Source organism: Chiloscyllium plagiosum, chromosome 22 (assembly GCF_004010195.1).
Source record: "Chiloscyllium plagiosum isolate BGI_BamShark_2017 chromosome 22, ASM401019v2, whole genome shotgun sequence".
Lineage (NCBI taxonomy): Eukaryota > Metazoa > Chordata > Chondrichthyes > Orectolobiformes > Hemiscylliidae > Chiloscyllium > Chiloscyllium plagiosum.
In genome coordinates, this window is record NC_057731.1 from 37,690,362 (window position 1) to 37,717,611 (window position 27,250).

Here is a 27,250-nt window from a genome sequence, read left to right on the forward strand (position 1 = left end):
AGTTGATGGGATCCTGTAATTTGCTAGTGTGCACCTTGCATATAGTACAAACTGCCATATGTTGATGGTGGAGAGTGTGAGTGTTCAAGTTGATAGATGAGGTGCTGATCAAGCAGCTTTGGCTTGAACTTCATTTTCCCTGTTTCTGCTGGGAAGCTTTAGCAGCCAAATCTGCAGTCTTTAAAAGGAATCACTAAAGGCTAACACCAGATAGGTAAGATTCAGCCTTTGTATTTGCCTTATTTGAGATCACAGCAAGCAGGAATGTTCTTCTGTGCTTGACATTAAAACCTCCGACTGCATCTGACCGCTTTCAGCCTTCTCCAAGTGCCTCATGCAAATTCACCTCGGCCTTCATTTGGTGTGGGGCACCTGAGTTCCTCTCTAATGTGGCAGCAAGCTTACTCCCAAGTCTGTGATTGCTGTCCTGAACTCAATCAAGCAAATGAGGCAGGAGATCAATTTGCTGTGTTTCTGCTGTTGCCCTGATTTACACTATATTCATTGTGCTCCACTTCAGATGAAAAGCAATTTCTCAACCTTGTTCTTTTTACACCTAACTTGAATTGCAAATTTATGTTATTAATTTAGACTTCTATAGACACATGGATTCATTTTAAAACTGATCTTTAATTAGAAGTAATGAAATTCAAAGACATTCATGGAGAGTGAAAGTGAAATATTGTTGACATGATGCTTCATTTCAGATACATTAAGACATTAACAATATGTCGAATGGTGAGCAAACCTCATTAAGCAGAATTTCTTTATTTGTACATGTAAGTTATTTAAGTAATCCATTCTGATTTTGTTTGCATTTAATGGACTTACAATCAAAACTATGACAGAATCCAGGACTGTTGACTGATCTTGCATCTAATAAATGTAGGTCATTCTGACAATAATCCTTTTTGTATGCAGGTGAAAAGCCTCAGTGTTGTGGTTAAAACACAAACATTTCTGTATTCTCATCTGCTTTCTCATTAAACCCGTGGTTTTTCAAATTTTTCATTGCAAGTGGGCAGGTCTAATCTGCAGTCAACTTTGATAAAAAAAAAAGTATTCCTTGGGGCACTTTTCCTTTTTAAGCAGCATGTGAAATTCTAGACAGTTCTTTCTCACCTTGCCCCCACCTGTGGTACTAATCATCCCTAGATTGGGACAAATTGAGATCACTCACATAATCCAGCAGGCAAACCACCCACCCTGTTTTCCCGCTGCCATCTTTCTCATCTACTGAGAACAATGTTAACCAAACCACTGATGAACTGAGGCCCAAAAGTGCTTGTTAATTTACTACTAAGGGCTTTAGTTGGTGTCAGGCTGGGAAGGCCAACCATGGGGCAGCGAGAAGAGGACAGGTATGTCTACTACTATTCCCACTATCTCAGGCATATGGTTAACCTCCCTGTTCTACCATTAATGATCGTTAAAAGACATCAGTCTGTCAATGCTCTGATTACATTTATTCCCAGCAGATCAGAAAAGTGTAAAGCTTTCAGTCTCCTACAATGGAGTCACCTGCCCACTTTCTTTTTGGGGTGGACCTTGATTTTCTCCAATCTAAGGAGAATAGGGGCATGGATGAAGAACTGGGGGTATCTGCTGAAAGCCAATATCCTGTTCTTGCTTCTGAACTCTGATTTCCTTCTTTCTGCAACCGTGAAGCACACCTCCCCCACCAATCCCCACCACCAAACAGTCACTTAACTTCTTGCTGTCCATAGCATTGCTCCAATTAGCCAGCAGCTTGAGGTTGTTTACCTGTCTCAGGATCTGACTGAATGAGAAACCCATCAGATTATCACTCCTGTGTCTAATTGGCACTTGATCCTTTAAGATTTTTGCACTGGTGGGGGTGTTTCATTCTTAAAGACATTGACCCCTCATCTTGTAGAAAAAATAGAAAATACAAGCCCAAGATACACATCAACCATCATCTAAAAGAATAACAGAATAGTGTCAGCAGGTCTGGCAGTGTTCATGAAGAGAAGAGGTGACACGGTGGCTCAGTGGTTAGCACTGCTGCCTCACAGCACCAGGGGTGTGGAGTTTGCACATTCTCCCTGTGGGGGTTTCCTCCGGGTGCTCTGGTTTCCTCTCACAATCCAAAGATGTGTAAGTTAGGTGAATTAGGCATGCTAAATTGCCCATCGTGTTCAGGGAAGCGTAGGTTGGGTGCATGAGTCAGGAGTAAATGTAGGATAACAGGGTAGAGGAATGAGTTGGGGTGGATTACTGTTCGGAGGTGTGGACTTTTTGGGCCAAAGCGCCTGTTTCTACACTGCAGGGATCCTATGATTCTAGACATCAGATTTGATGTTTCTGGTCTGCTGACCCTTCCTCAGAACTGTACCTAAAACCTTAACTCTGATTTCTCTTCACAGATGCTGCTAGACTGGCTGAGCTTTTCCAGCATTTCTGTATTTTTTGTTTCTGATATACAGCTTCCTCAGTTCTTTCAGTTTTTATTTTGGCAGAATAATATATTTCTATTTCAACACATCTTCATCCTTCACTGGACACCATCATTGCCTCCCACAAAAAACGCCTAGGTCTGCTCATTGATCCAAACCTTCTCAACACCTGTTTTTCTGGTACCTCTCTCAACTTTACGTTTTAGCTCACATCTTCTTGGCAACTTCCTATGACAATATCTTAAAGCATCTTGCCTGCATGCTGTAGAAATCAAGCTGAAAATCATGTTCTGTTGCAAAATCTTGACTTCCTTGCCTCCCATCCAATTACCTCAAGCTTTGACAAACACTTTTGAATCTATCTTTTCATATACTCTTTCATTAACCTCCCAAAATCTATTTTTGTTTTGCTCTTGTCAGGAACGGATGCCCGCTTATGAAGGTTTTTTGCAGTCTTACACAGTATTTACATGTTGCTGCCGAGGCCAGCATTTGTTGCCCATTCCTAACTACTACTGAAAAGTGGCTGGGAAGTTGATTTCTCAAACTGCCACTGTGCTGATGCGAAGGGTGATCTAGGATTTTGAACCTGCAACAGTGAAAGAGTGACAATATAGTTCCAAGTCAATGTGGTGTATGGGAACTGTGTTTGTGTTCTGATGTATCTGCTTCCCTTCTGGGTCATAGAGTTGTGGGTTTGGAACATGCTGTCGGAGGAATTTTGCTGAGTTGCTACATTGCAGCTTATTGATAGCACACACTGTGCCATTGTGCAGAAGGATTGAATGTTTAAGATTCTGGATGGGAGTCACTCTAGTGAGCTACTTTATCCTGCATGGTGTTGAGCTTCTTGAGTATTGTTGATGCTATATTCATCCAGACGCTTGGAGAGTATTTCACCAAATCCTGATTTGTGCTCTGTAGACGATGTAAACAGTTTGGGGATGCAGAAAGTGAATTATTCATCTAATAATTCCAAAGGTCTGATCTGCTGTTGGAGCCACTGGTCCAGTTCAATTTCCAGTCAGTGGTAATTCTGAGGATGTTGATAGCAGTGGATTCAGTGATGGTGAAGCCATTTAATGTCAAGGTGAGCTGATTAGATTCTCTGTTGTTCGAGATGATGATTGCCTGGCATTTCTGTAACAGATATGCTACTTATAAGCTCAAGGTTGATTGTTGTCCAGGGCTTTCTGTATATTGGCTTGGACAACTTTAGTTTCTGAAAAGTTGCAAATAACACTGAATATTGTGCAATCAGCAGCATATATCCCCATGTCTGACCTTCGAAGGAAGGTCACTGATAAAGTAGCTGAAGATGATTGGACCTAGGAAACTACCTTGAGGAACTCCTGCAGAAATGTCTTAAGGCCAAAATGATTTGATTTCTGCACCCACAACAAATTTCCTTTATATTACGAATCACTCCAACCTGTTCAGAGTTATACCCTTGATTTCACTTTTGCCCGGGTCCTTGATCCCTTGATATTGCCTTGATGTCAAGCACAGTTAGTCTCATCTCCTCTGTTGTGTTCAACTGTTTCACTCATGGACATATTTCGAAAAGAAAGATACTTCAGAGAGTGAGTTGTTGTGGATAAAAATCGTCAAAGAGTACTATTACCTGTCAAATCTGAAAAGAAGTTGTGAACTTAAGCATAATTAAAACAGGAATGTTTAGTGATATTACATATTTGCCAGAAATACTTAGTAAAATATTCGACTTCATCTAAACTTTTCATATTTTTTGTAATTTCTGTAAAACTTAATTGAATTACTTCTTGTCCAGATCATATGCAGAAATTTATTTATGTAGCTGTGGAACATATTTGCTGTGTGTATAGCAAACACTGTGGGTGTTTTGAATTTTTCTTTTAAGCAGCAAATAAGTTTCTTGAAAATTATTTTTCTTGTCTGCTGTTGAAAATTACAGTGTTAGAATGAAGATCAGGAGAAATGAGAAAACTGCGATGGAACTAAAAATAAACCAAATAGAATAATAGTTACCAATGAAGAGTTTATGCCCAGGGCCAGTTTACCTGCAGTTGTTGGTGAAGCACTCAAAGAGGGTATACTGCTCCATGGAGGCTTCACAGAATTGTCGCAATTTCTATGACAAGACCTGCAACCACCGATTAGATTGTGTAGATGTTGCCTCTAGTAGTTAACGTCACTGTAGCCTGGAACCTTATTGCCTCTGGTATTCCAGTCTGAAGCAAATAAGTCTCTCATTCCTGCTTACATTAAACAGATGATTGCCGTTGTGCTTGCTATAACATACACTGATGAAGAAATGAACTTTTAGTTGTTTTCTTTCGTAGAAAACTAAAGAGAATCAAAGACTCTGATCTCCAAAGCATGAGAGAGAATTTAAAAATATGTATTAAAAATGTAATTATACTTATAAATCAGTGGCCCTGACAATGTGTTAATGATACAAGCCCCTTGCTGTTTTCAAACGGCATATTCTGGACTCATTATGTGGATTCACACAGGAGGGAGTTCATGTATATAAATGAATCCATCATGCATCTGTCTCATGGTTACATATGCTAAACAGTGTTTTTTAAAAAAGGCATCTATTCCTTGGTAATTCCAGCAATATGTAAGCAACTTAATGATGAAACTGACCGGCACCAACATATACCTGAATTTGCCAACTTGAGCCACTTTATCACATAAAATACTCAAGCAGTGACTAAAGCATGTTTTAAACACAGCCTCATATCTGTAGTTAAGCAACATAACTGATCTCCAGATTAAATATTAGAAATGTGGCAAGAAATTGACTGAAATAGTATATTGTGATGATACAATAATAGCTAACTTTACTCTAGATTATAATGATATAAGATTCTATTGTTGCCACAAGGAATATGATTTTGTTCTTCTTTACTGCAATGTGCCAGTCTTTCCCTTGAAGTTGAGATGGGTTTGTTATGCTGATGTTGAGTACGTGTGTAATTTCAATTAATTTAAACTACTACAGTGAAAAATATAGTTTCAACAAATAATTTGTAGAAAGGTACAGTTTGAAAGATTATTTTTGTTTGACATAAACGGTAGAGTCATAGAATCATAGAGATGTACAGCACAGAAACAGACCCTTCGGTCCAGCTCAATTCATGCCGACCGGATATCCCAACTTAATCTCACCCCACTTGCCAGCACCTGGCCCATATTCCTCCAAACCCTTCTTATTCATAAACCCATCCAGATGCCTTTTAAATGTTGCAATTTTACTCGCCTCCACCACTTCCTCTGGCAGCTCATTCCACACACGTAGCTCCCTCTGCATGAAAACATTGCCCCTTAGGTCTCTTCTATATCTTTCCTCTCTCACCCTAAACTACTACAGTGTTCTGCTCTCGTTCTGCACTCCCCCCCCCCCCCCCCCTCCCCCCAGGGAAAGGACTTTGTCTATTTATTCTATCCATGCCCCTCATGATTTTATAAACCTCTATAAGGTCACCCTCCGATGCTCCAGGGAAAACAGCCCCAACCTATTCATCGTCTCACTATCGTTCAAATCCTCCAACCCTGGCAACATCCTTGTAAATGTTTTCTGAACTCTTTCAAGCTTCACAACATCATTCCAATAGGAGGGAGACCAGAATTGCACGCGATATTCCAAAAGTGGCCTAGCCAATGTCCTGTACAGCCGCAACATGACCTCCCAGATCCTGTACTCATTACTGTGACCAATAAAGGAAAGCATACCAAATACTTCCTTCGCTATCCTATCTACCTGTAATTTGACTTTCAAGGATCTATCAACCTGCACTCCAAGGTCTCTTGGCTCAGCAACACTCCCCAGGACTGTACCATTAAGTGTATAAAGTCCCGCTAAGATTTGCTTTCCCAAAATGCAGCACCTTGCATGCCAGTCCTCAGCTCATTAGCCCATCTGATCAAGATCCCGTTGTAATCTGAGGTAACCTTCTTTGCTGTCCACTAACCCCCAATTTTGGTGTAATCTGCAAACTTACTAACTGTACCTCTTATGCTCACAAACAAATCATTTATATAAATGACGAAGTAGTAGTCGAGAGTAATCCATTCCGCACTGTAAGCAAAATTATACATGCAGAAAATACCATTTATAACCATAAATAATGCTTCAATTTAACTTTTGTCTCCATTATGTTATATATGTGACAGGCATGGACTTCCTTGTTCAACTGCGCTTTAATCCCAGGGGAAAGAATATCTGTTAACTGTTTAAACTCTGTTTCCTTGATAATTTGATTAAAATTTAGTATCACAATTTGGGTGAAAATAACAACTAATTTGTTTATCTTTGTAAGATTATGTGTGGAAAAATACCAAGATGAGACTGTTGATTATCAACCACCTGGTTTAATAGATAGGGTTATACAGCATGGAAACAGACCCTTCATTCCGACTCGTCCAGGATGACCAGATATCCTAAGTTAATTTAGTTCCATTTGCCAGCATTTGGTTCATATCTCTCTAAACCCTTCCTATTAATATATCCGTCCAGATGCCTTTTACATTGTTGTAATTGTACCAGCTCTACCACCACCTCGAGTGAAAATCTGAAACCTGAATACAGGCTGAGCTAGGACATGGTGGCTCATGACCTGTGCCTATGGGACTCGTGTGACTAGCTACAGTTAGGAGCAACCTCCTGACGAATGCTCTTGGTAACTTAGATTGCAACAAGATGGCGTCTCAATGCAAGTTAGCACAACAAAATGGCTTCTACGCTGTTAATTGCTAATTCTACTAGAGTTGCATAAATGACTAACCGCAGACTGCTGCAAAAAGAGATTAGCGGACAACGTGCCCTTTAGTGTATAGAAGTAACTCAACAAGATAAGAGCCATACTGGCTGGCCTTCGCATGCACATGTAGTGGCTCGGTTCGTGAGACAAAAGTGACCTAAGTGTTGGAACATAAGTTGGTTCCCAGGAAACATCATTGGACCAAGTAACTGTCAATGAAGCAATATCATTGTTTGAATGTACTATGCGATCACGCCCTCTATCCTGCTTTAAGAAAAGTATAAAAATGTCTTTGTATTAAGCTGTTGGGTGCAGCTCCTCCGAGAAATACAGAAGTGCTGAACTTCTGTATTTCTGGATGCTCTGTACCCAGCTAAGTGAAGAAATAAAGAGTGAAGTCTTAAACAATTGTGAGTGCTTATTGACCGATCGGAACCTAGAGACCTTCCTCCCCCCCCACCTCGTAACCAACCCCACCTGGGGGGGTCCAGATACCTGCGTACCACCATCTGCGTGAAAAGGTTGGCCCTTAGGTTCCATTTAAATCTTTCCCCTCTCAACTTAAACCCATGCCCTCTGGTTTTGGACTCCACTACTCTGGAGAAAAGACCTTGGCTATGTACGTTACCTGTGCCCCGCATGATTTTATAAACCTCTATAAGGTCACCCCTCAGCCTCTGACACTCTAGGATAATAGTCTCAGCCAATTTAGCCTCTCCCGATAGTTCAAACCCTCCAACACTGGCATCATCCTTGTAAATCTTACCGAACCCTTTGAATTTCATAACATTTTTACTATAGCAGGGAGACTAGAATTGAGTGCAGCCGCAACATGACATTCCAACTCCTATATTCAATATACTGACTATTGAAGGCAAGTGTACCAAACAGCACTTTCACCACCCTGTCTACGTGCAACTCCACTTTCAAGGAACAATGAACCTTCACCCTGAAGTCTCTTTGTTCAGCTACACTCCCAAGGGTCCTACCATTAAGTGTATAAGTCCTACCCTGATTTGCCTTGCCAAAATGTAATACCTCACATTTATCCAGATTAAACTCCATCTGCCACTCCTCGGCCTATTGGCCCATTTGATCAAGGTCCTGTGGTATTCTGAGCTATCCTTCTTCAACTGTCCACTATGTGATAGAATTTCTCGGTTTTAGGAATCCAGGAATAAGTGTAAAATATAAAACCACCAACCTAGACAAAAGTCTACAGAAGTGCGTCATTTAAGGAGGTGAATTCTATTGAAAGAGAAATTTGAAGCTGGCCTTCATGTAAAAATTGAAAAGTGTGATGCTGGCAAAACACAGCTGTTGTTTTGAGCATAAGCTGCTGGGAGTGGAGGGTGGGTTGGTGAGGGCTGTGGACTTAACAAAGGAGTCGTGGACCTTTCCTTGCCACCGTAAGAAGTGCAAAAATTGTGCCCATGTCTGCCCCCTCAGCTCCGTCCAAGGCCCCATATGATCCTTCCACATTGGACAGAGCTTTATCTGTACTTCCACACACTTCATCTGTTGTGTCCGTTGCTCTCCGTGTGGTCTCCTCTACATTGGAGAGACAGGATGCCAACTTGTGGGATGTTTCACAGAACGTCTTTGGGGCACGCACTAAACAACCCCACTGCCCTGTAGCCAAACATTTTAATTCCCCCTTTCACTCCGCCAAGGACATGCAAATCCTGAGCCTCCTCCACCGCCAGACTCTAGCCACCCGACGCCTGGAGGAAGAATGACTCATCTTCGTCCTTGGGACCCTCCGGCCACATGGGATCATGGGATTTCACCAGTTTCATCATTTCCTCTCCCTCCACCTTATCCCAAGTCCAACCTTCCAACCTGGCACCGCCCTCTTGAACTGTCCTACCTGTTCAACTTCCATCAAACCTATCTGTTCCACCCTCCTTTCCGACCTATCACCATCACACCCCACCGCCATCTATATACCGCATTCCCAGCTACCTTCCTCCAGCCCCAACCCCCTCCCATTTATCTCTCAGACCTCTTGGTCCACCCCTTCATTCCCGATGAAGAGCTTATCTTCGAAATGTCGTCTCTCCCGTTTCTCGGATGCTGCCTGACTGGCTGTGCTTTTTCAGCAGCACACTTTTCAACTCTGATCTCCAGCATCTGCAGTCCTCACTTCCTCCTCCTCCATTTAAAAATGTTTGGTTTGGACGTTAGTTGCTCATTTACTTGCCAGTCTTTCTTGTGAAAATTCTCACATTTCTATTAAATATGAGACAATCAGTTTTGGATTGTAATGGTTTACTTGACAATGATTTTCTTTGAGTGAAACAACTTTCAACAATTGCTGACATTACAACATCCTTGAACAATTACAATATTGTAACCTGCACAAAAGTGACTTTCACAGAGTGTTTCATTGTATTACTTCAGAAAATCTTTTAAAATGCCAGTGTATTTCTTTGCCAAGTAGTTTTGTTTGCAGAAACATGATCACAACGCTTATAGCTTCCCCTGTGAGTGTGTCCCATTGTTTTTCAAATAGATGGCCCTTCCCATATTTTCAAAGGACAATGCTACAAAGCTGTAGTAGCGCCAAACTATTCAGCATTCACTTTGTAATGATCTTCATTTTTACATCTTTGCAACGCATGGCATTCCAATATACTCTGGATATGCTTAACCCAATTTTAGCTGTCAGTTAGTGATTGGTTAAAATATTCAACTTTGAAGACAAAAAGTGTATTTTCAATAGGAATCCAGGCATCAAAACTGATATTCGAAGACAAGGGAAGCCTGCGATACAGTCCTCAGTTTGGCCTGTTGAGGATAACAGCAATAGGTACAAATCAATAATAATGGGTAATATAAGCAGTACTGAGGCATTTCATTTGTAAGCTGGTTAGTTTCTGCTGAGGAGGACTTTTTGTTTTCTTTATGTACTTTGACACAAAGGAAAAGGATGATACAGATGTTGAAGTTACTTCTTCAGTTTTGTACACAATTTCTGTTCCTTTGTTCCTATTTTGGGAATATTTCTGACAGCATTAAGATGTGAGAAAATTATTTTTTTAAACAATACTTTCATCCCAGGGATATAATGGATAAATTGAGGTATATCGTTGTCTTTTTCCCTTCTTAAATTGCCAGAGAAAATTCAACAAGATTACATCAATATGTATTAAGATTTTTTAAAAACAAATCTGATATATAGACAAACATGGCAGATTTTAACACAAGACTATAAATTTGATAAAATGACAAATAAATACATGCTCAGAAGAACACTGGAATGCTCCTCTTCATCCTGTGCTACAAGACATATATTTTGTTTCAATCTGATCAATTAAACATGTTTTTGGTTTGAAGTACTATTTGAAAGATGCCAATTTCAAATAAAAGTAGTGAAGAATGTCTGTGTTTGTCCATGTTGTGGTCACCCAGCTAGAAACAAGAGACTGAGTTTTAACAAAAATCAGCCAAGTGTCAATTTCAGGGAGTTTCGTGCAGAGTTTCCCTCTGAGAGCTCTAGTGAATTATTTCAAGCAATTCTTCATTGCTTAGCATATATAAATGCACCACACTTCGACAGTGCATGCTCTTGCTATCGTGCCCATCACCAGTGATGGGCAGAAGGAAAGCTTCTGAGGGCACAAGGGCATGGGTGACACTTTATTGGACGTAGAGTTTCATGTCTGTAAATGTATGACCACTTTACATCACCTGTCACATCAGATGTCATTTGTAACTGTAGCTTTAAGACTGAAGCTGCAGTGGCTACTTGTCCTTAATGCCACACCCTATTTGAATCCAATTTGAAGGAGTTCCTCCCTTCTCCCTAACACCAATTGCAGCATAATGTCTTGTCTTTGTTGAATGTGGGAACAATACAATTTGTAAAGCCTTTAAACAGTTGTTAATATTAACGTTTAGTAAACAGAAGGAAAAATGAAAAGCCAACTGTCACATCTCATTTAGGTAGCATGCTTGGGTAGCATTCCTGAAGAAGGGCTTATGCCCGAAACGTCGATTCTCCTGTTCCTTGGATGCTGCCTGACCTGCTGCGCTTTTCCAGCAACACATTTTCAGCTCTGATCTCCAGCATCTGCAGCCCTCACTTTCTCCTGCTTAGAATAAAAGCCCAGTATTCCTGGAGTCATCACAAATGCTTTTTAAAAAAAAAATCTAAATATGCAAAGACCCCAGTTTGCCTTTTGATAACACCAGGCTAACAGAAAATAGGTTTTTGTATGGTCTAGGTTTTTGTATATAATAAGCACAACTGTTATTGTAAATTTAAAAACACAGGCTTTACATTGTAAAAGGACTGTTCGAATTACAATATTCAACTATAAACTGTTGGCATATAACCCTGCTTGCTAAAATTCTAATCCCTTCTCACTCACTCTCACACACTCTCACTCACTCACGCTCTCACTCATGCATGCTATGGGTGGAAAGAAAAAGAAATTGGGAAGCACATCAATGGCTTCTGTCCACAGTGTTCACTGAAATGATCTTTTTTGCCTGCTTGGATTTTCTGGTCCTTAATCTTTCCACCTGGTTCCTTTTCCCTCTTCACAATGGTCACAGTTAAGGCGACAATTATGCTGCAATGTCCCTTAGTTGGTTGGGCAGCAACAGTGTGTGCATGCAGAGAGAGATTTGGCTAGCAATAGGTTGTGGATGCCAGAGGTCATCAGGCTGACAACAACTCTCTGGTTCCTGGGAAGTTTCACAGCTTGTCTGTGTGAACTACAGAGGCACAAGGTCTCCAAACTGGAAAAAAGCTGTGTCACTATGTCTCCACAGTAAAAGTTAGCAAAGCTTGAAGAAAGCCAGTTTATTTCTCCCACTGGCTGTTGTAAGCTGTTGCATAGAAACAATTACTCAAAGACTTTACAATTAGCATATCAATTGCCCTGTGCTTCCTGTGAAGAACGTAGGAGGTATAGTGAGTAAGTTTGCAGATGACACCAAAATTGGAGGTGTAGTGGACAACAAACAAGGTTACTTCAGAGTAGAAAGGTATCTTGATCGGATGGGCCAATGGGCTGAGGAGTGGCAGATGGAGTTTAATTTAGATGAATGCGCGATGCTACATTTTGAAATGCAAATAACAGCAGGATTTATACACTTAATAGAGTCATAGAGATGTACAGCATGGAAACAAACCCTTCGGGCTAACTTGTCCATGCCGACCAGATATTCCAACCCAATCAAGTCCCACCTGCCTGCACCTGGCCCATATCCCTCCAAATCCTTCCTATTCATATACCCATCCAGATGCCTTTTAAATGTTGCAATCGCAGTAGCCTCCCCCACTTCCTCTGGCAGCTCATTCCATACACCCCACCATCTGCATGAAAACAATTGCCCCTCAGATCTCTTTTATATCTTTCACATCTCACCCTAAACCTATGCCCTCTAGTTCTGGACTCCCCCACCCCAGAGAAGAGAATTTGTCTATTTACCCTATCCATGCCCCTCATGATTTATAAACCTCTACAAGGTCACCCCTCAGCCTCTAATGCTCCAGGGAAAATAGCCCCAGCCAATTAATTGTCTCCCTATCGCTCAAATCCTCCAACCCTAGCAACATCCTTGTAAATCTTTTCTGAACCCTTTCAAGTTTCACAACATCCTTCCAATAGGAAGGAGACCGGAATTGCATGCGATATTCCAAAAGTGGCCTAACCAATGTCCTGTACAGCCGCAACATGACCTCCCAACTCCTGTACTCAATACTCTGAGAAATTTGACATGTCCACAATGACTCTTACCGGTTTTATAGATGTGCCATAGAAAACATCCTGTCTGAATGCATCACTGCTTGGCATGGCAACTGAAATTACAGAAAATTGTGAGTGCAGTCCAATCCATCATGAAAACCAGCCCTCCTTCCATTGATTCCATCTATATTTCCCGCTGCCTTGGGAAAGCAGCCAACATAATTAACTGGTTATACTCTCTTCCACTCTCTCCCATTGGGCAGAGGATATAGATGTTTGAAAACACGCACCCAACAGATTTAAGAACAGTTTCTTCCCCATTGTTACAAACATATGAATGGATCTCTCAATGTATTAGAGTTGATGATTAACTGCACTTTCTATACAGCTGTACCACTAGATTCTGCATACTGTTTTATTACCTTTATTAAAAGCATTAACTCTGTTTCACTACCCATAGTTGATGTCAGACCTACTGAAATCTCCAAGAATAATATTAAATCAAATCAAAGTAGATTAATAGGGAAGTCATTGGCAGGTTGGTTTTTTTTGTGAACAGGACATAAGTTTGCAACTTTCCACATTGTCAGCAGATGCGGCACGATGGGCGGCACGGTGGCACAGTGGTTAGCACTGCTGCCTCGCAGCGCCAGAGACCCGGGTTCATTTCCCGCCTCAGGCGACTGACTGTGTGGAGTTTGCACATGCTCCCCGTGTCTGCGTGGGTTTCCTCCGGGTGCTCCGGTTTCCTCCCACAGTCCAAAGATGTGCAGGTCAGGTGAATTGGCCATGCTAAATTGCCCGTAGTGGTAGGTAAGGGGTAGATGTGTAGGGGTATGGGTGGGTTGCGCTTCGGCGGGTCGGTGTGGACTTGTTGGGCCGAAGGGCCTGTTTCCACACTGTAAAGTAATCTAAAAATCTAATGCCAGCCTGCGACTGTCCTGAAAAAACCTAGTTACGGGAACGGCAAGTTCTGGAGCACAAGTCTTCAGTACAATTTCTTGAATGTTCAACCCTTTTGCTTCTTCATGGACAACTGACTGAACAAACCGAAGTTGTTAACAAATTTCAAGAATTTATAGTTGCTAAGTAACGCAGGATTGAAGGGAGAGAAAATAATTTCCAGAAGTAAAATTCATTCGAATTTACAAATGACTTCGTATTCACCAACTACTCGTGAAACCTAAGTTCTGGATGAAACATATCTGACAGAATGTCTTGATCTCTCTCTGCTCTTTAAATATTTGACATTCTCTTTGGTTGTAGTTAAAAAAAAATCATCGTCATTTTGATCAGTTGTCAGAAGGTATCATTTGTTTTATATTTTATTGGTATGTACGACCTCAAGCCAGTGCACCATTTTCAATTGGTCTTATTCTCCCTAACAATGTAACACATGCAAAGTGCAGTAATTCAGGACTTTATAGTGTGTTCATTCTGATGAAAATCTTATCTATTATAAGGTAGTGCTCGCTGTGGAATCAGTACCCACTCCAGTTCCTAAATAGGTGAGGAAGCTGTAACAAACAGAGAAAATTCTTGGAGATTTCAGTAGGTCTGACATCAACTATGGGTAGCGAAACAGAGTTAATGCTTTTAGTCCAATATCACTTTTCTTCAGAACTGAAAGAGATTAGAAAATGCTTTTTATTCTTTTAACAAAGGCATAGGAAGGGCAATTGGAATAATTGACAAGGTGACACAGTGCTAAAGACAAAGGGATTGCTAATTGGAGTGAAAGAGAAATAAGAAGTTGCCATAGTCCTACCAAACCATGGGGTGTAAAATGTAAAATGGTAGTAAATTTTAGGTGTGAAAGGATGAAAATGGATCTTGTTGACTGAGAGCAAATTAAAGAAGACACAAACAAAACAATGCCTTTTGGTAGATGGGGTAAGTGGGAAGAAGAAGGTGAGAGAAATGGAGGATAAACATCATGAAGTTGTGGAATTTAGCATTGAGTCCTAGAGGCTTTAAAGTACCTACAGCAGAAAATGAGGTGGTGTTCTTTCTACTTGTGTTATCCTTCATTGACACTTGACAGCAGGCCCAGGAGAGAAACATTAGCATTAGGGCAAGGGGGCTTATTGAAATGGCAAGAGGATGCAATGTCAGAGACATTCCTGTGGACAAGAGCAGAGCTGTTTTACAAAGTGGTTACCCAGTCTGTGTTTGGTTTTGCAAATGTAAAGGTTACTATGTTGTAATTAGCAAATGTGGTAGACTAGATTAGGCGAAGTACAAGTAAAAAGATTCTTCACCGGGAAGTGTGTTTGAGGCCTTGGCCAGTATGGAGGGCGGAGGTGAAGAGGTAAGTGTTGCACCTTCTGTGATTGCATAGGTAGGTGCCATAGGGGAATGAAGAAGTGTTCTGACCAAGCTGTCATAGAGAGAACAGTGTTCATGGGACAGTGAGAGTGAAAGGGAGGAGAAGATGGGTTTGGTGGTGGCATTCTGGGGAAGGTGGCAGAAATGACAGGGGAATGATCTTTTTCTAAATTTTCTTCTATTTATTTTTTGTCAAATAGTTTTTAACATCTTGCAGCTTTATAGAATAATTTGGCCTTGCGCAGATATTATATAGATGCACACTTTCCTTAAGTGTGACATAATTACCAATTTAAATTGAAGATTAAAATTACTGCTCCTGTACTAGTCCTATTAGAGACTCCTGTAATGTGAGATCTAGAAAGGACAAACTGAGGTTTATTAGCTTAATGAGCATTTTAAGAAAATTAAGGTATGTTAGGAGCTTATGATACTGAGAATATAGTCACATAACTGATATAAAATGAATGCATGTATGGCCTTTTGGGAAGTGGAGATTGGATCTTTTTTGGTGTGTCTGTTTTGGTAATTTAAGCAGATCAATTTTTGAAGGTCAGTCGAGTCAGCACAATGGCAAACAGCTTCGCTCACCCATCTCATCAACCACAATATCACAACAACGAAACACAGCATGCCTTTCTGAGGTCATAAACAGATGTTGCAACAATGTAAACTGGTTTTTATTGTTTTGTTCCTTGTGGCAATTACAAATTGGGAATGTATTAAACAAATCAATTATTGGAGAATGCTGTCATGTTCACAAGAGGTGTTCTCTTTCCCTACTACTGGTAAAATCATAGTGCAATAATTTAATTATAAAATGTCCATGTTTTTCCTGTTAAACACTGACCCTTCCCACTCATCCCTCAGCAAAGATACTGGCGTATTGTTCCATGGACACTGGAAACCCTCCATATCTTGCATTAATTCACATGTGGAAACTAAAAGATCAAGCATTAATATAGTATTCATTGGGCATCACAGATGATTTTGTCCACAGCTGGTGGCAATGCTTGCCTAGGTCACTGAATAACAATCTGAAATAGAAATTCTAACTGAATTTTCAACTCTTTAACTCGTAGCACTGAAGCAAAATGTATTGCTTCTATTGTTATTCCAAAAAAAGTACAGTACCTTCCTTGTCTGTAGGACTTATTATGTAGTAGGTGGCCCATCTAACTATTGGATCATGCAAATGTGGTAGATTAGATTAGACAAAGTACAAGTAAAAAGATCAACTATTGATCGGTGGATTTGTGTTCTCATATGAGCATTATTGTTGGGTGTAGATTGGCTAGTTTTCAGTTTCGCGGCAGAGTTATTCTTAGACTAGTAAAATGAGAGAGGCCTGCTGTTTGCAAACAGTGAAGTTCTGTTATTATTGTATTTGCCAGATGGTCACTAATAGCCTTGTGTCACATCAAATTTATTTGTCATTTCTGTGCAAAACATTGCAAATGAGTTTTTTTGGAAAAAAGTCAGTGTGTAATAACAGCTACTTATTATGGTTACGCTGCAATCTTTCAGTGGAGGTTATGATTGTATTTTTATTTTAGACGAAGCTGACAACAGCTGTGTCTAACTACTACAGGGTGGCTTCACAGTTAGTGCAGCTTGTAAACCTGTTAAAATCCTAACATTCAGGATTCCAGTCATTTTGTTTTTATTTTTATATGATCATTAGTGCAAGCTAAAACCATTAATATGATACTTTTTAAACTTTGGATAGTATTTTGGAAGTGGTATATATTAACTCTGTTATTTATGATTTTACAAATATCCATGGTATGCAAAGTTCTTGAATAATTAGGGCATTATCTTTTTTGGATAGCTCCTTTCATAGCAGTGAAACATCATGAATTTGGTAGTTGTTTGTCAGACTTGAAGAATTAATCAAACTTATATCCTACTAAAGTTCAATTAACAATGCAGCAAGCACTTGAGAAACTCAACTTGTGATTTTGTTGTAAAAAGAATCTGATTATAATATTCTCAAATGTTTTTAAAAAGTGAATAAATTTTGGATATGCCCATATGTTATTTTCAAGATATAGTAATTTTTATATTTCAAATGTCTCTTCCACAGATTTCCTTTTCACAACACAGTAGCTTTATGGATCTCGTCCAATTCTTTGTTACATTTTTCAGGTATGAACCTATTTTAAAGCGTTAAATTAGTCTAATAACTCATGTGGAATACTCATTGTTTCCAAAAATGCATGTATAAAATTTGCATACAGTTCCAACAATTTAATTGGCTAGAAATATGAAGCAATTCAGATAATCTCTCTCTCTCTTCTCCCCCCCCCCTCCCATTTTCTTCCTTTCTTTCTCTCTTTCCTTCCTTCTTTCTTTCTCTCTTTCTTTCTTTCTCTCTGTCTGCCTCTCTCAGCATTTTCTCACTGATGAAGCATTTATGCAACTTGAACTCTTTGGTTGCAGACCCACAGTTAGGTTGTCAGGCTTATTCATGAATGCCAAATTGTCCAATAGCGGATAAAAGCGAGTTGTTGCTGGAGGAATTGGATCTATCCTTCTCCATTCACTATTAGACTGGCTGTTTGCAAATGTGGCTGTTTGCAACTAACCAACATTTCTTTTTTAAATTCCAGAAAGACTTTCTTCTGTCTCATCCAGACTTTTCCATTTTTGTTGGATAAGAAATTATTCCAATTTTTATTGAATGTTTTGACACTTTATATTAACTGCACTGCTGAGAAGTTTTTGTTTGATAAATTGATGTCCTTCAAACTCATTCATGGCTTTTTCAGATTTTTATTATGCTTTGTCCTCTCTTTGCAGTAAACCATTTTCAATATCCACCTTGGCCATTCCCTTTTTCTTTAGAGAGAAAACTTCTCATATCCATCTTAGTGTTTTATGTTTTCTTTCAATGAAACTAAACTTAACTTCCTATTCTGTTCATGACTTCATGATTATACATTGGATAATCTCCTGATATTTCCCTGTCTTTTTATTTACAATTTGCTAACTTGAATGTAGTATTCCTTGGATGGTTTCACAAATGTTTCATGGTCAGTAACAGATTCATGAACTTATAGGAATTAGGTCTTCCCAGCTAAGGCAGTTTAAGTAAATACATTTGAATAGCTTCAGACTCGCTGTAAGTTTTTGTTATGAAGAACATAGCTTGCATTTCCTAGAATGCCTTTAGCTGAGAATAGTAGATTTAAGGAATAATTTTACATTTTTGGATTATTGCAATGCTTTATTTAAAGCAAGGGTGAAATGGAGACTTTACTTTTCACCTTTCATTTTGTTATCTTTCTTTTTATTTCTGTTGAAGAGACTGATTGGAGTGATTTTATGCTTCATAATTCTTCAGGGGAGGTGATGGTCTACTGGTATTATCACTAGTCTATTAATCCAGAAATTCAAGTTCAAATCCTGCCATAATAGATGGTGAAATTTGAATTCAGCAGTAATCTGAATTTTAAAATTTACTGATGACCATGAATGCATTGTCGATTGTTAGAAAACCCATCTAGTTCACTAATATTCTTCAAGGAAATCTGTCATGCTCACCTGTACATGTGACTCCAGACCCACAGCAATTTGGTTTACTCTCAACTGCCCTCTGAAATGGCCTGACAAGCTATTCCGTTCAAAGGCAGCTAAGAATGGGCAATAAATGCTTGCCAGCCAGTGACACCCACAAGTGAGTAGTAAAACAAAATTCACGTTGGTTAGAATTATAGCTAGATATCAGTGCTAGCATGCTGTTCAAGCACAATGTGTTAGCCAAGCTCAATACTTTTCTCTTCAATTGTCCATTATACACATGCATTTTAATATTAGACAGATACAGGAACCTTGTTGCAGTTCCCTCTTTTGAACTATGAGAATGCTGTGGGCATTAGTTATAATAGTTATTTCCTGGCAAAGATAAGTTAAGCAGATTAGTATTTATTATCAGATCTTTCCAGTTCAAATACTTCAGCAACCCATGGTGGTAGGGCTGCAACAGTTTTTCTGTTTTGTAATTACTACTACATATTGTGCTAATGCTACTATTGTTCAGCAGTATTACAGCATTGCTTTCTTGTGGACTTATGCGTTTAATCACTGATTCATCATCTTGTTACTTTAACATCGTTGTCTACACTTAAGATTTATTTTATAATATGCATCTGTCATACTGACTGCAGGCAACAAGTTAACAAAACTGTAATTATTAGGGTCCTGACTTTTTAAAGCTTAAATTATAAGTTGTGATTTGTTGCTTTCAAATTTATGTTGTTTGAAAAGTTTCAGTATAATTCATTTTGTTTACGTCCTAATTTCTTTACGTATTTTTTTAATCATTCCACCTAAATCTTTTGTCTTATCTTTAAGCACCAAAGATTTGAGACATTTATCAGGCAAGCTGAAATATTGGTCTAGAAATTAGATTGCAACCTCAGTTATGAATCTGATAAAGTACATGCCTGTTGCTGGGACTGTGCTGTAATGGGTAGTCTTTGTAAAATAGCCTGTTTCCCTGTTTAGAATATTTTTCATGCATAATAGCCTCAAAGACAACTCATCAATCATGTTTGGTGGTGCAGTATGGGCATTTTTAATCAAAATGTTCAGATATGTTATTGCACACCTCTGGAGCAGGTGGAACCTGAACCCAGGACTTAGAGGCAGGGAAACTACCACTGTTACACAAGAGACCTCAAGATTGCACTCAATTTCAATCTGTTTAATTGAATCTCTTTCAACCACATTGCCCAATAAGGGATAGCTCACTCAACCATTACCACAAGGTTCCATTAAGATTATAGAAGAGCGAGTCGTTAATTAGAATGAGATGCCAACCTAACAAATGTTTCAACGGGGGATTATATGCATGCTACAAAGCTGAAACAGAGTGCTACAGACAGAGCAATATCACGATCAATGTATGAGATTTGAGGTCTGAAGCCCCACTATATCCAATTGTGAATAATGAGAAGCAGCTAGGCAAGAAATAGGCAAAGAAAGTTGCATGTACAGGCCCATCTTCAATGATTCTGAAACTTGGTGTGAGAGTTCAAAGGATAAAGTAATTACCATCTTCAGCCAGAAACTTTGATTGGATTATCCATCTTAGGTTTATATTGCAATGTTGGTCATCACAGAATCCAGTCTTTAACTAGTTTGATTCCAATTAATATCAAGAAATGGATGAACACACTAGTTACAGTCTCTGAAGACCTCTAAACGATACTGCTGAAGATTTGCGCTCTGGCCAAATTATTTTTTTGCAGCTACAGCACTGGTATTTGCCAAACACAGAAATATCCCAGCTAAGTCCTGTCCACAGAAAAAAAAAGGATAATCCAGTATGGCCAGTTATCATCCTATCAGTCCACTCTCAAGCATAAGCAAAATAATAGAATGTGTCATCAACAATACTTACCAAACAGCACTTCACCAAAAATCTATGTAACATTGTTCATGTTTGTCACCAGGATTGCTAAGTTCCAGATCTCATTGGTCTTAATGTTAGCAGAAGAACTAAATTCAGAAGGTGAGGTGAGAGGTATTGTTTTTGACATCATGTCAGCTTTTGAGTGAGTGTGGCATCCAGGCCAAAACTGAAATCAGTTGGAATGCACAGAAATATTGCAGTCATTATAATTAACACAAAGGAAGGTGATTGTTTGAGCCAATCATCTCAGTACAGAGCGTTGCTGCATGAGTTCCCAAGCTTAACCATCTTCAGTTGTGATACTGATGACTTTATATCCATCATCTATAAGATGAGAATTGGCTTCTTGTGATAAACAAAGTGTGATAAATAGCATCTGTTGTGATGAACAGTAAGTTTTAATTTAGAACTCCTCAGATGAATAATCAGTCTGTGCATACATGCACAAGATCTGGACAGTATCTAGATTGCACTAGTAAGTAATACATAATATGTGTGCCTCACAAACACTAATCACCAACCTGAGAGAATCTAACCAACCTCTCATTGCCATCATTGAATTTCCTACCAACAATGTCCTTACAATTACCATTGGCCAAAATTGGATCAGTTAGGGCAGATAGAAAATACTGTGAATACTCAAGCAAGTCAGAACCTAAGAATTCTGTAGTTAATGACTCACGAACAGGGAGAAGAGCCAGGCATGCACCCTTGGACCTTCAACTCAGGTCACTTCAGAGGTGTCCTATCTCTCCAGCTCTCCTCTGCTTGACTCCAGCTGGTCAGCATAAGGAGACTGCACCTGTTCAGGATACTCTCAGCAGGATGGGGTTCATCCTGGCCCTGAGCTCCAGATGACAATGGGCGGCACGGTGGCAATGGGCGGCACGGTGGCACAGTGGTTAGCACTGCTGCCTCACAGCGCCAGAGACCCGGGTTCAATTCCCGACTCAGGCGACTGACTGTGTGGAGTTTGCACATTCTCCCCGTGTCTGCGTGGGTTTCCTCCGGGTGCTCCGGTTTCCTCCCACAGTCACAAAGATGTGCAGGGTCAGGTGAATTGGCAATGCTAAATTGCCCGTAGTGTTAGGTTAAAGGGGTAAATGTAGGGGTATGGGTGGGTTGCGCTTCGGCGGGTCGGTGTGGACTTGTTGGGCCGAAGGGCCTGTTTCCACACTCTAAGTAATCTAATCTAATCTAATCTAAAAAGCCATTACAGTCAGCAAGGTGCATCTACCTCAAATGTTGGGGCAACACCTTGACATAGTGTTAGACAAAAAAAAAAATTGAAGGTACACTGAAGGTGACATTAAATATAGGTTCAATAAATATAGAGTCACCCAGCAAGGAAACAGACCCTTCGGTCCAACCAGTGCATGCCAAGCATAATCCAAGCTAAATTATTCCCACTTGCCTACTCCTTGTCCATATTCCTCCAAATCTCTCATATTCATGTATTTATCAAAATGCCTTTTAAACATCTACCACTCCCTCAGGAAGTTCATTCCTCATGCAAATCACCCACTGTATAAAAAAATTGCCTCCATGTCTTTTTAAAATCTCTCTCTTCGCACCTTACAAATGTGCCCCCTAGCCTTGAAATCCCCTATCCTAGGGAAAAGACAACTACTATTAACTCTATCTATACCTTTTATTATTTCATAAACTGTTATAAGGTCACCTCTCAACATCCTTGCTCCAGTGAAAAACGTCCCAGCTTGAGCAGCCTTTTTCTTGTAAGTCATATGTTCCATACCCAACAACATCCTAGTCAATCTCTTCTGAGTCCTCTCCAGTTTAATAATATCCTTCCTACAACTGGCAGCCTGAACTGCACATCATGTTCATCAGAAGAAACCTCACCAACATACTGTACCACCTCACCATGACTTCCCAAATCCTATATTCAAACGACTGAGCAATGAAGGCAGGCGTGTTAATACCTTTTTAACCACCCTGTCTATATGTGACGCAAACTTCAAAGAATTATGTGTCTAAACCCTAGTACCCTTTGTTCTACAACACTACCCAAGGCCCTACCATTAATTTTATAAATCCTACCCTTGTTTTTTGTACCAAAAAGCAATAAGTCACATTTATCCAACCTGAAATTCTGTATTCTGAATTCTATTCACTTGTGTTATTATAATGTTTGTTGTGGTCACAAAACATTGCTATGTGCTGACACAGTTGTCTGACGTGAAAAAACTAGAATATCTATGCCTAAAAACAATGGGCTCTGTCAATATTTTGTCAATAGTACTGACGACTTGCTTCAGCCAAGTTGTTTCAGTATAGCTATAATGCTGTCATCTGCACAACAAAGCTGAAAATTGCCCAAGTATGTGGTGTTGAACACTGAGATTACCTGGGGACATCCTGAATTCTGAGCTTACAGTGAGGGAAGAGGAGATGAAGCAACTGAAGATGGTTGCGCATAGGGCACTATTTGAAAAACTCTTGCAGTGATGTCCAGAGACTGAGATGATTTACCTGCAGCAACCACAATTATCCTCCTTTGTCCCAGGTATGACTCCAGCCAGCAGAGAGTTTTCTCCCTGATTCCCATTAACTCCACATTGTCAAATGTAGCCCTGATGTCCAGGGCAGTCACTCTTACCCACCTCCAATTCAGAAAACAGAACAATCCAACCTAGCCAATTATAATCCTATCGATCTACTTTCGCTTATCAGAAAAGTGGTGAAGGGATTACTGACAGTGTTGTCCAGCAGCACATTGCAAAGGAATTGCCAGATTTCTTTTGCACAGCTTAGCTTCGGTCAGGGCCACTCAGCTCTTAACCACATTGCAGATTTGATCCAAACATGGATGAAAGAGCTTGACACCATTCAGGATAAAGCAGTCTGCTCGATTAGTATCACATCCACAAATATTTACTCCCTCCCACCACCAACGTATGTATACCATCAACAAGGTACACTGCAAGCATTCATCAAAGTTCCTTAGATTGCACCTTCTGACTCTCAAAATTGTCCACCAAGATGGAGAAGGTTAGCAAACATATGGGAAAACCACCAGCTACAAGTTCCTCTCCAAGTCACATGCCATTCTAATTTGGACTAATAATCACCATTCTTTTACTGTTCCTGGTTCAAAATCCTCCCTAATGACATCTGCGTGTACCCTAAACCTCAAGGACTGTAGCAGTTCCAGAAGACAGCTCACCACCCCCAATTCCAAGGCAGTTAAGGATGGGCAACAAATGCTGACCCAAAACGAAAGCAAAATTAAAAACCAACAATTTATTACTGCAATGTATTTTTGTTCAATGAACTTTTTGTCGTTTTCGTAGCTTCTTTTTGAAATTCATATTTAATTTTGGACCAACTGCCAAACCAGTTCTCATAACTACTGCTAGGCTTTTTCCTGTAGGGGAATGAGAGGTTCACAAGAAAACTGCTTTATCGGAGAGTTGGAAAAAGGAATTTACTTGTTTCATTGGAATCAAGAAATGTGTTAGTCAGCACTTATGCTGAGAAAAACATTCAGAACTGGTGTAGATCAAAGACCTGAAACATTGACTCTGTTTCTTCTCAGATGCTGTCTGATCTGTTGATTATTTCTCAAACTTTTTTTTCAGTTTTCTAGCATTTGTTCTTTTATTATAAATTGTGGTTAGTTTTAATTTGAAATGATGAAATATTTATCGCTCAATGCAAAGTGTAATTTTTCTGTTAAAACCTGAATAGAAATGCCACATTATTGCAGATCAATAAATTGTTGCAAAATTACTAGAAAATTTGAAGTGAAACCAGGACACATGCACCAATAAATTCAAGATATTCTCATTTGTACACAGTGTTATTGTTTGTAGTGCTTGTGCAAAATTAAGTTTTTTGGATGTTAGTCAGGATATTTGCATCGAGCCAGATTCAAAGAAGCAGAGCTGGCAGTATAGTCTGAATGATCAAGTTGTGTGTTATTGTCTGATAAAAGTGTGATTGTATTGAGTACCCTTTTGGAACCTATGTTTTTGATGGGCTTTGTAAACAGAGGTATGGTCTGCATAAGTGAAGAATTTCTGCTGAATCTATATAAAATAATTTGATCTTCCTGTGACTACGATTTCCAATTATGGGTACCAGAGGGATGTGAAAAGACTTTGTTGAGGCTTCAAAAAAGATTTCTAGGATGAATCTTCAGGGATGAATCCCTACAAATAAGCTGAGGTGGTTCTGCTTATGGATAGGATTTTCTGGCAGTGTGTAAAATTATGATGGGTTTGTGACAAAAAATAGAAACAATTTCCAGTGCTTCTACCCTTTCAAGAACCTTTTCAAGAATAGTGTTTTGAAGTGCTTTCAGGTGATTGTTGTCCTTATTCATTCTTTAATATTGCTTGCTTTATTTTCTTCATCCCTGGTTATTTCAACTACGTTATGATTTATATTGCACATGTAAATCTGTTGAGGAAGAGTGCTTCACGTCGTATTGTGTATCAGCCAAATTTCAGAAGAAGCCATTCAACCAGTATTAAAACAAGATGGCTCAGATTTAAAATAGCTAAACAAAGATTTGCAATGAATTCTCAATCATTGCAGCTATTAATATTATGCAGTATAAAGGTTGAAAGAGATTTGGTAAAATCACATCTGAATGAAGAGTAGGTTCTAAATGACCAACTACAGCATTTAAAAAAAAAATCTCCTCTTTTATGGCCTCCTTTGTATCTTTTTGTTACTAGATGAGGGATTCTCCAACTGGAAAGTAACAGTGTGAAAACAGGTTGTAAAGATGATAAATAATTGCTATCACTAATAGTTGACAAAGACAGAAACCTGGAGTGGAATGATATGGATTATTTAACCAATGCTGTAGGGAGATTGTTTCTGTTTGTTCCATAATCTCTGGCAGGACTCTAACTGAAAATTGTTGCATGATTGTCTTTCTATCACAAGTAAAGAATCCAACAAATGCAATTTGCTGTTTTGATACGTCTTGTAGTTTGTGTGCACAGAATGTGAAAAAAGTGAATGTGTCTCATCATCCTCAAATAGAAAAGAACTGAGTAGTGAAAATAGCAATTCTGCTGCTGAACTATTATATACAATCCAATTCAATACTGGTATGTGTAGATTTGCAAGATAAGGTTGCCTTTGTAATGTTGTGATATAGAATAAGCATGTTAAAACATAATTTCAGATTGTTGCTTGAAACAATGCTTTAATGGTAGTTGGAGTGCAGAGTTAGAAAATGTTCACAGAATTAAAACATTTTTGGCACAGATGAGGAGTTGAAGAATATGCTAAGATGGTGTAAGATAGTTAGTGTTCACAGTAAACAATAGTTATATCAAATGACATCTTCTTTCCAAATATTGCTCCAATCTCTGCATGAAGTCAGGTAACAGGTCTCTATGAAAAGAGAGGCATCAAAAAAAATGAACAACTTGTTTATAGATATAAAGAAAAATTATAACTCTTGTTCTGAATCTAATGCTGTTTTGACCATGGGGAATTGTGGTCACATTCAAAAGATTAGCTCCTTTGTGCATTTGGCATGATTATTATAAATAATGTATTTTAAAATCATCCAGCAATGGAGTTGGAGATGCTGCTGTTGTGGCAGATTATTTCAGTTAATTAAAAATGTTACTTCTCAAATGTCATTATAAAATATAACAGATTTAAATGGGTGAAACACTCGAACATTCGCCTTTGAGCAGAAGTAGTCAGAGGGTATTACAAAAATAATGTTCTGATGTTCTTAAGATTTATTCTTTTGTTATCTTAGTTCAATCTTATGCTCATAAATCAGTGATAAAATGAAAATAGTAAATAGCCTGCTATAGACCTGATCAGCACTGATAATGAACATGATAAATGTTAAACGCAAGATGCTGTAGTATCATTTTATATGGTGCTATATTATTGTCTGGCTCAGATTATAAATTCTGCCTTTGAGATATTTCCCTTAAAGAAATCAAACAGCGCCTTTTGAATGTGTTTGAGGCAATTACCCAATGTACTGGGCCTTTCAATGCTTTTGAACCTCCCCAATGCAATGGAGAAGTAACTATTCATAAAGAAGTGGGGCTCAGTGGTTAGCAGTGCTGCCTCACAGCGCCAGGGACCTCGGTTTGATTCCACCTTTGGCCGACTGTATGGAGTTTGCACAATCTCCTCTTGTATGTGTGTGTTTCCTCTGGATACTCTGGTTTCCTCTCACAGTCCAAAGATGTGCAGGTAGATGGATTGGCTATGCTAAATTTCCCATGGTGTCCAGGGATGTGAATTCAGGGAAACGGTGGGAAGTGTGTCTGAGGATTGGTTTGGACCTGATGAGCTGAATGGCCCACTTCCGCACTGTAGGTATTTTATGAAATTTTGATATTGCAATTTCTTAAGTCTTAATTGTGACACTTGTGTTCTGTGTCAGAAGATGCCTTTGTTAAAAAAATGTTACTCTGTACAGAATAGCGATTCAGCAATATTAATCTTTGTCGGTACGTTTTGTGTGGTTGAAAAAATGGAACACAATTTTTTGGATGTTCTTGGCATTTTTGATGCAACACTGCAGCTCAAGCACAGGCCATCAGTACCTGTAGCTGTGAAATGCAAATGGATGAAACTGAATGTTAATGAAGTGTGATGTTTAATAATCTCCCTTAATTA

General features: G+C 39.2%; 1 protein-coding gene across 2 annotated transcripts in view; it reads left to right on the forward strand.

The window, feature by feature from the left end:
- atrnl1b (attractin-like 1b) overlaps positions 1–27,250 on the forward strand; it is a 944,158-nt gene that overhangs the window by 523,523 nt on the left and 393,385 nt on the right. For both annotated transcript variants that reach the window (XM_043712811.1, XM_043712812.1), the window contains exon 25: positions 17,282–17,343. In XM_043712811.1, coding sequence (XP_043568746.1) covers positions 17,282–17,343 — 62 coding nt within the window. The remainder of the gene's footprint in view (positions 1–17,281; positions 17,344–27,250) is intronic.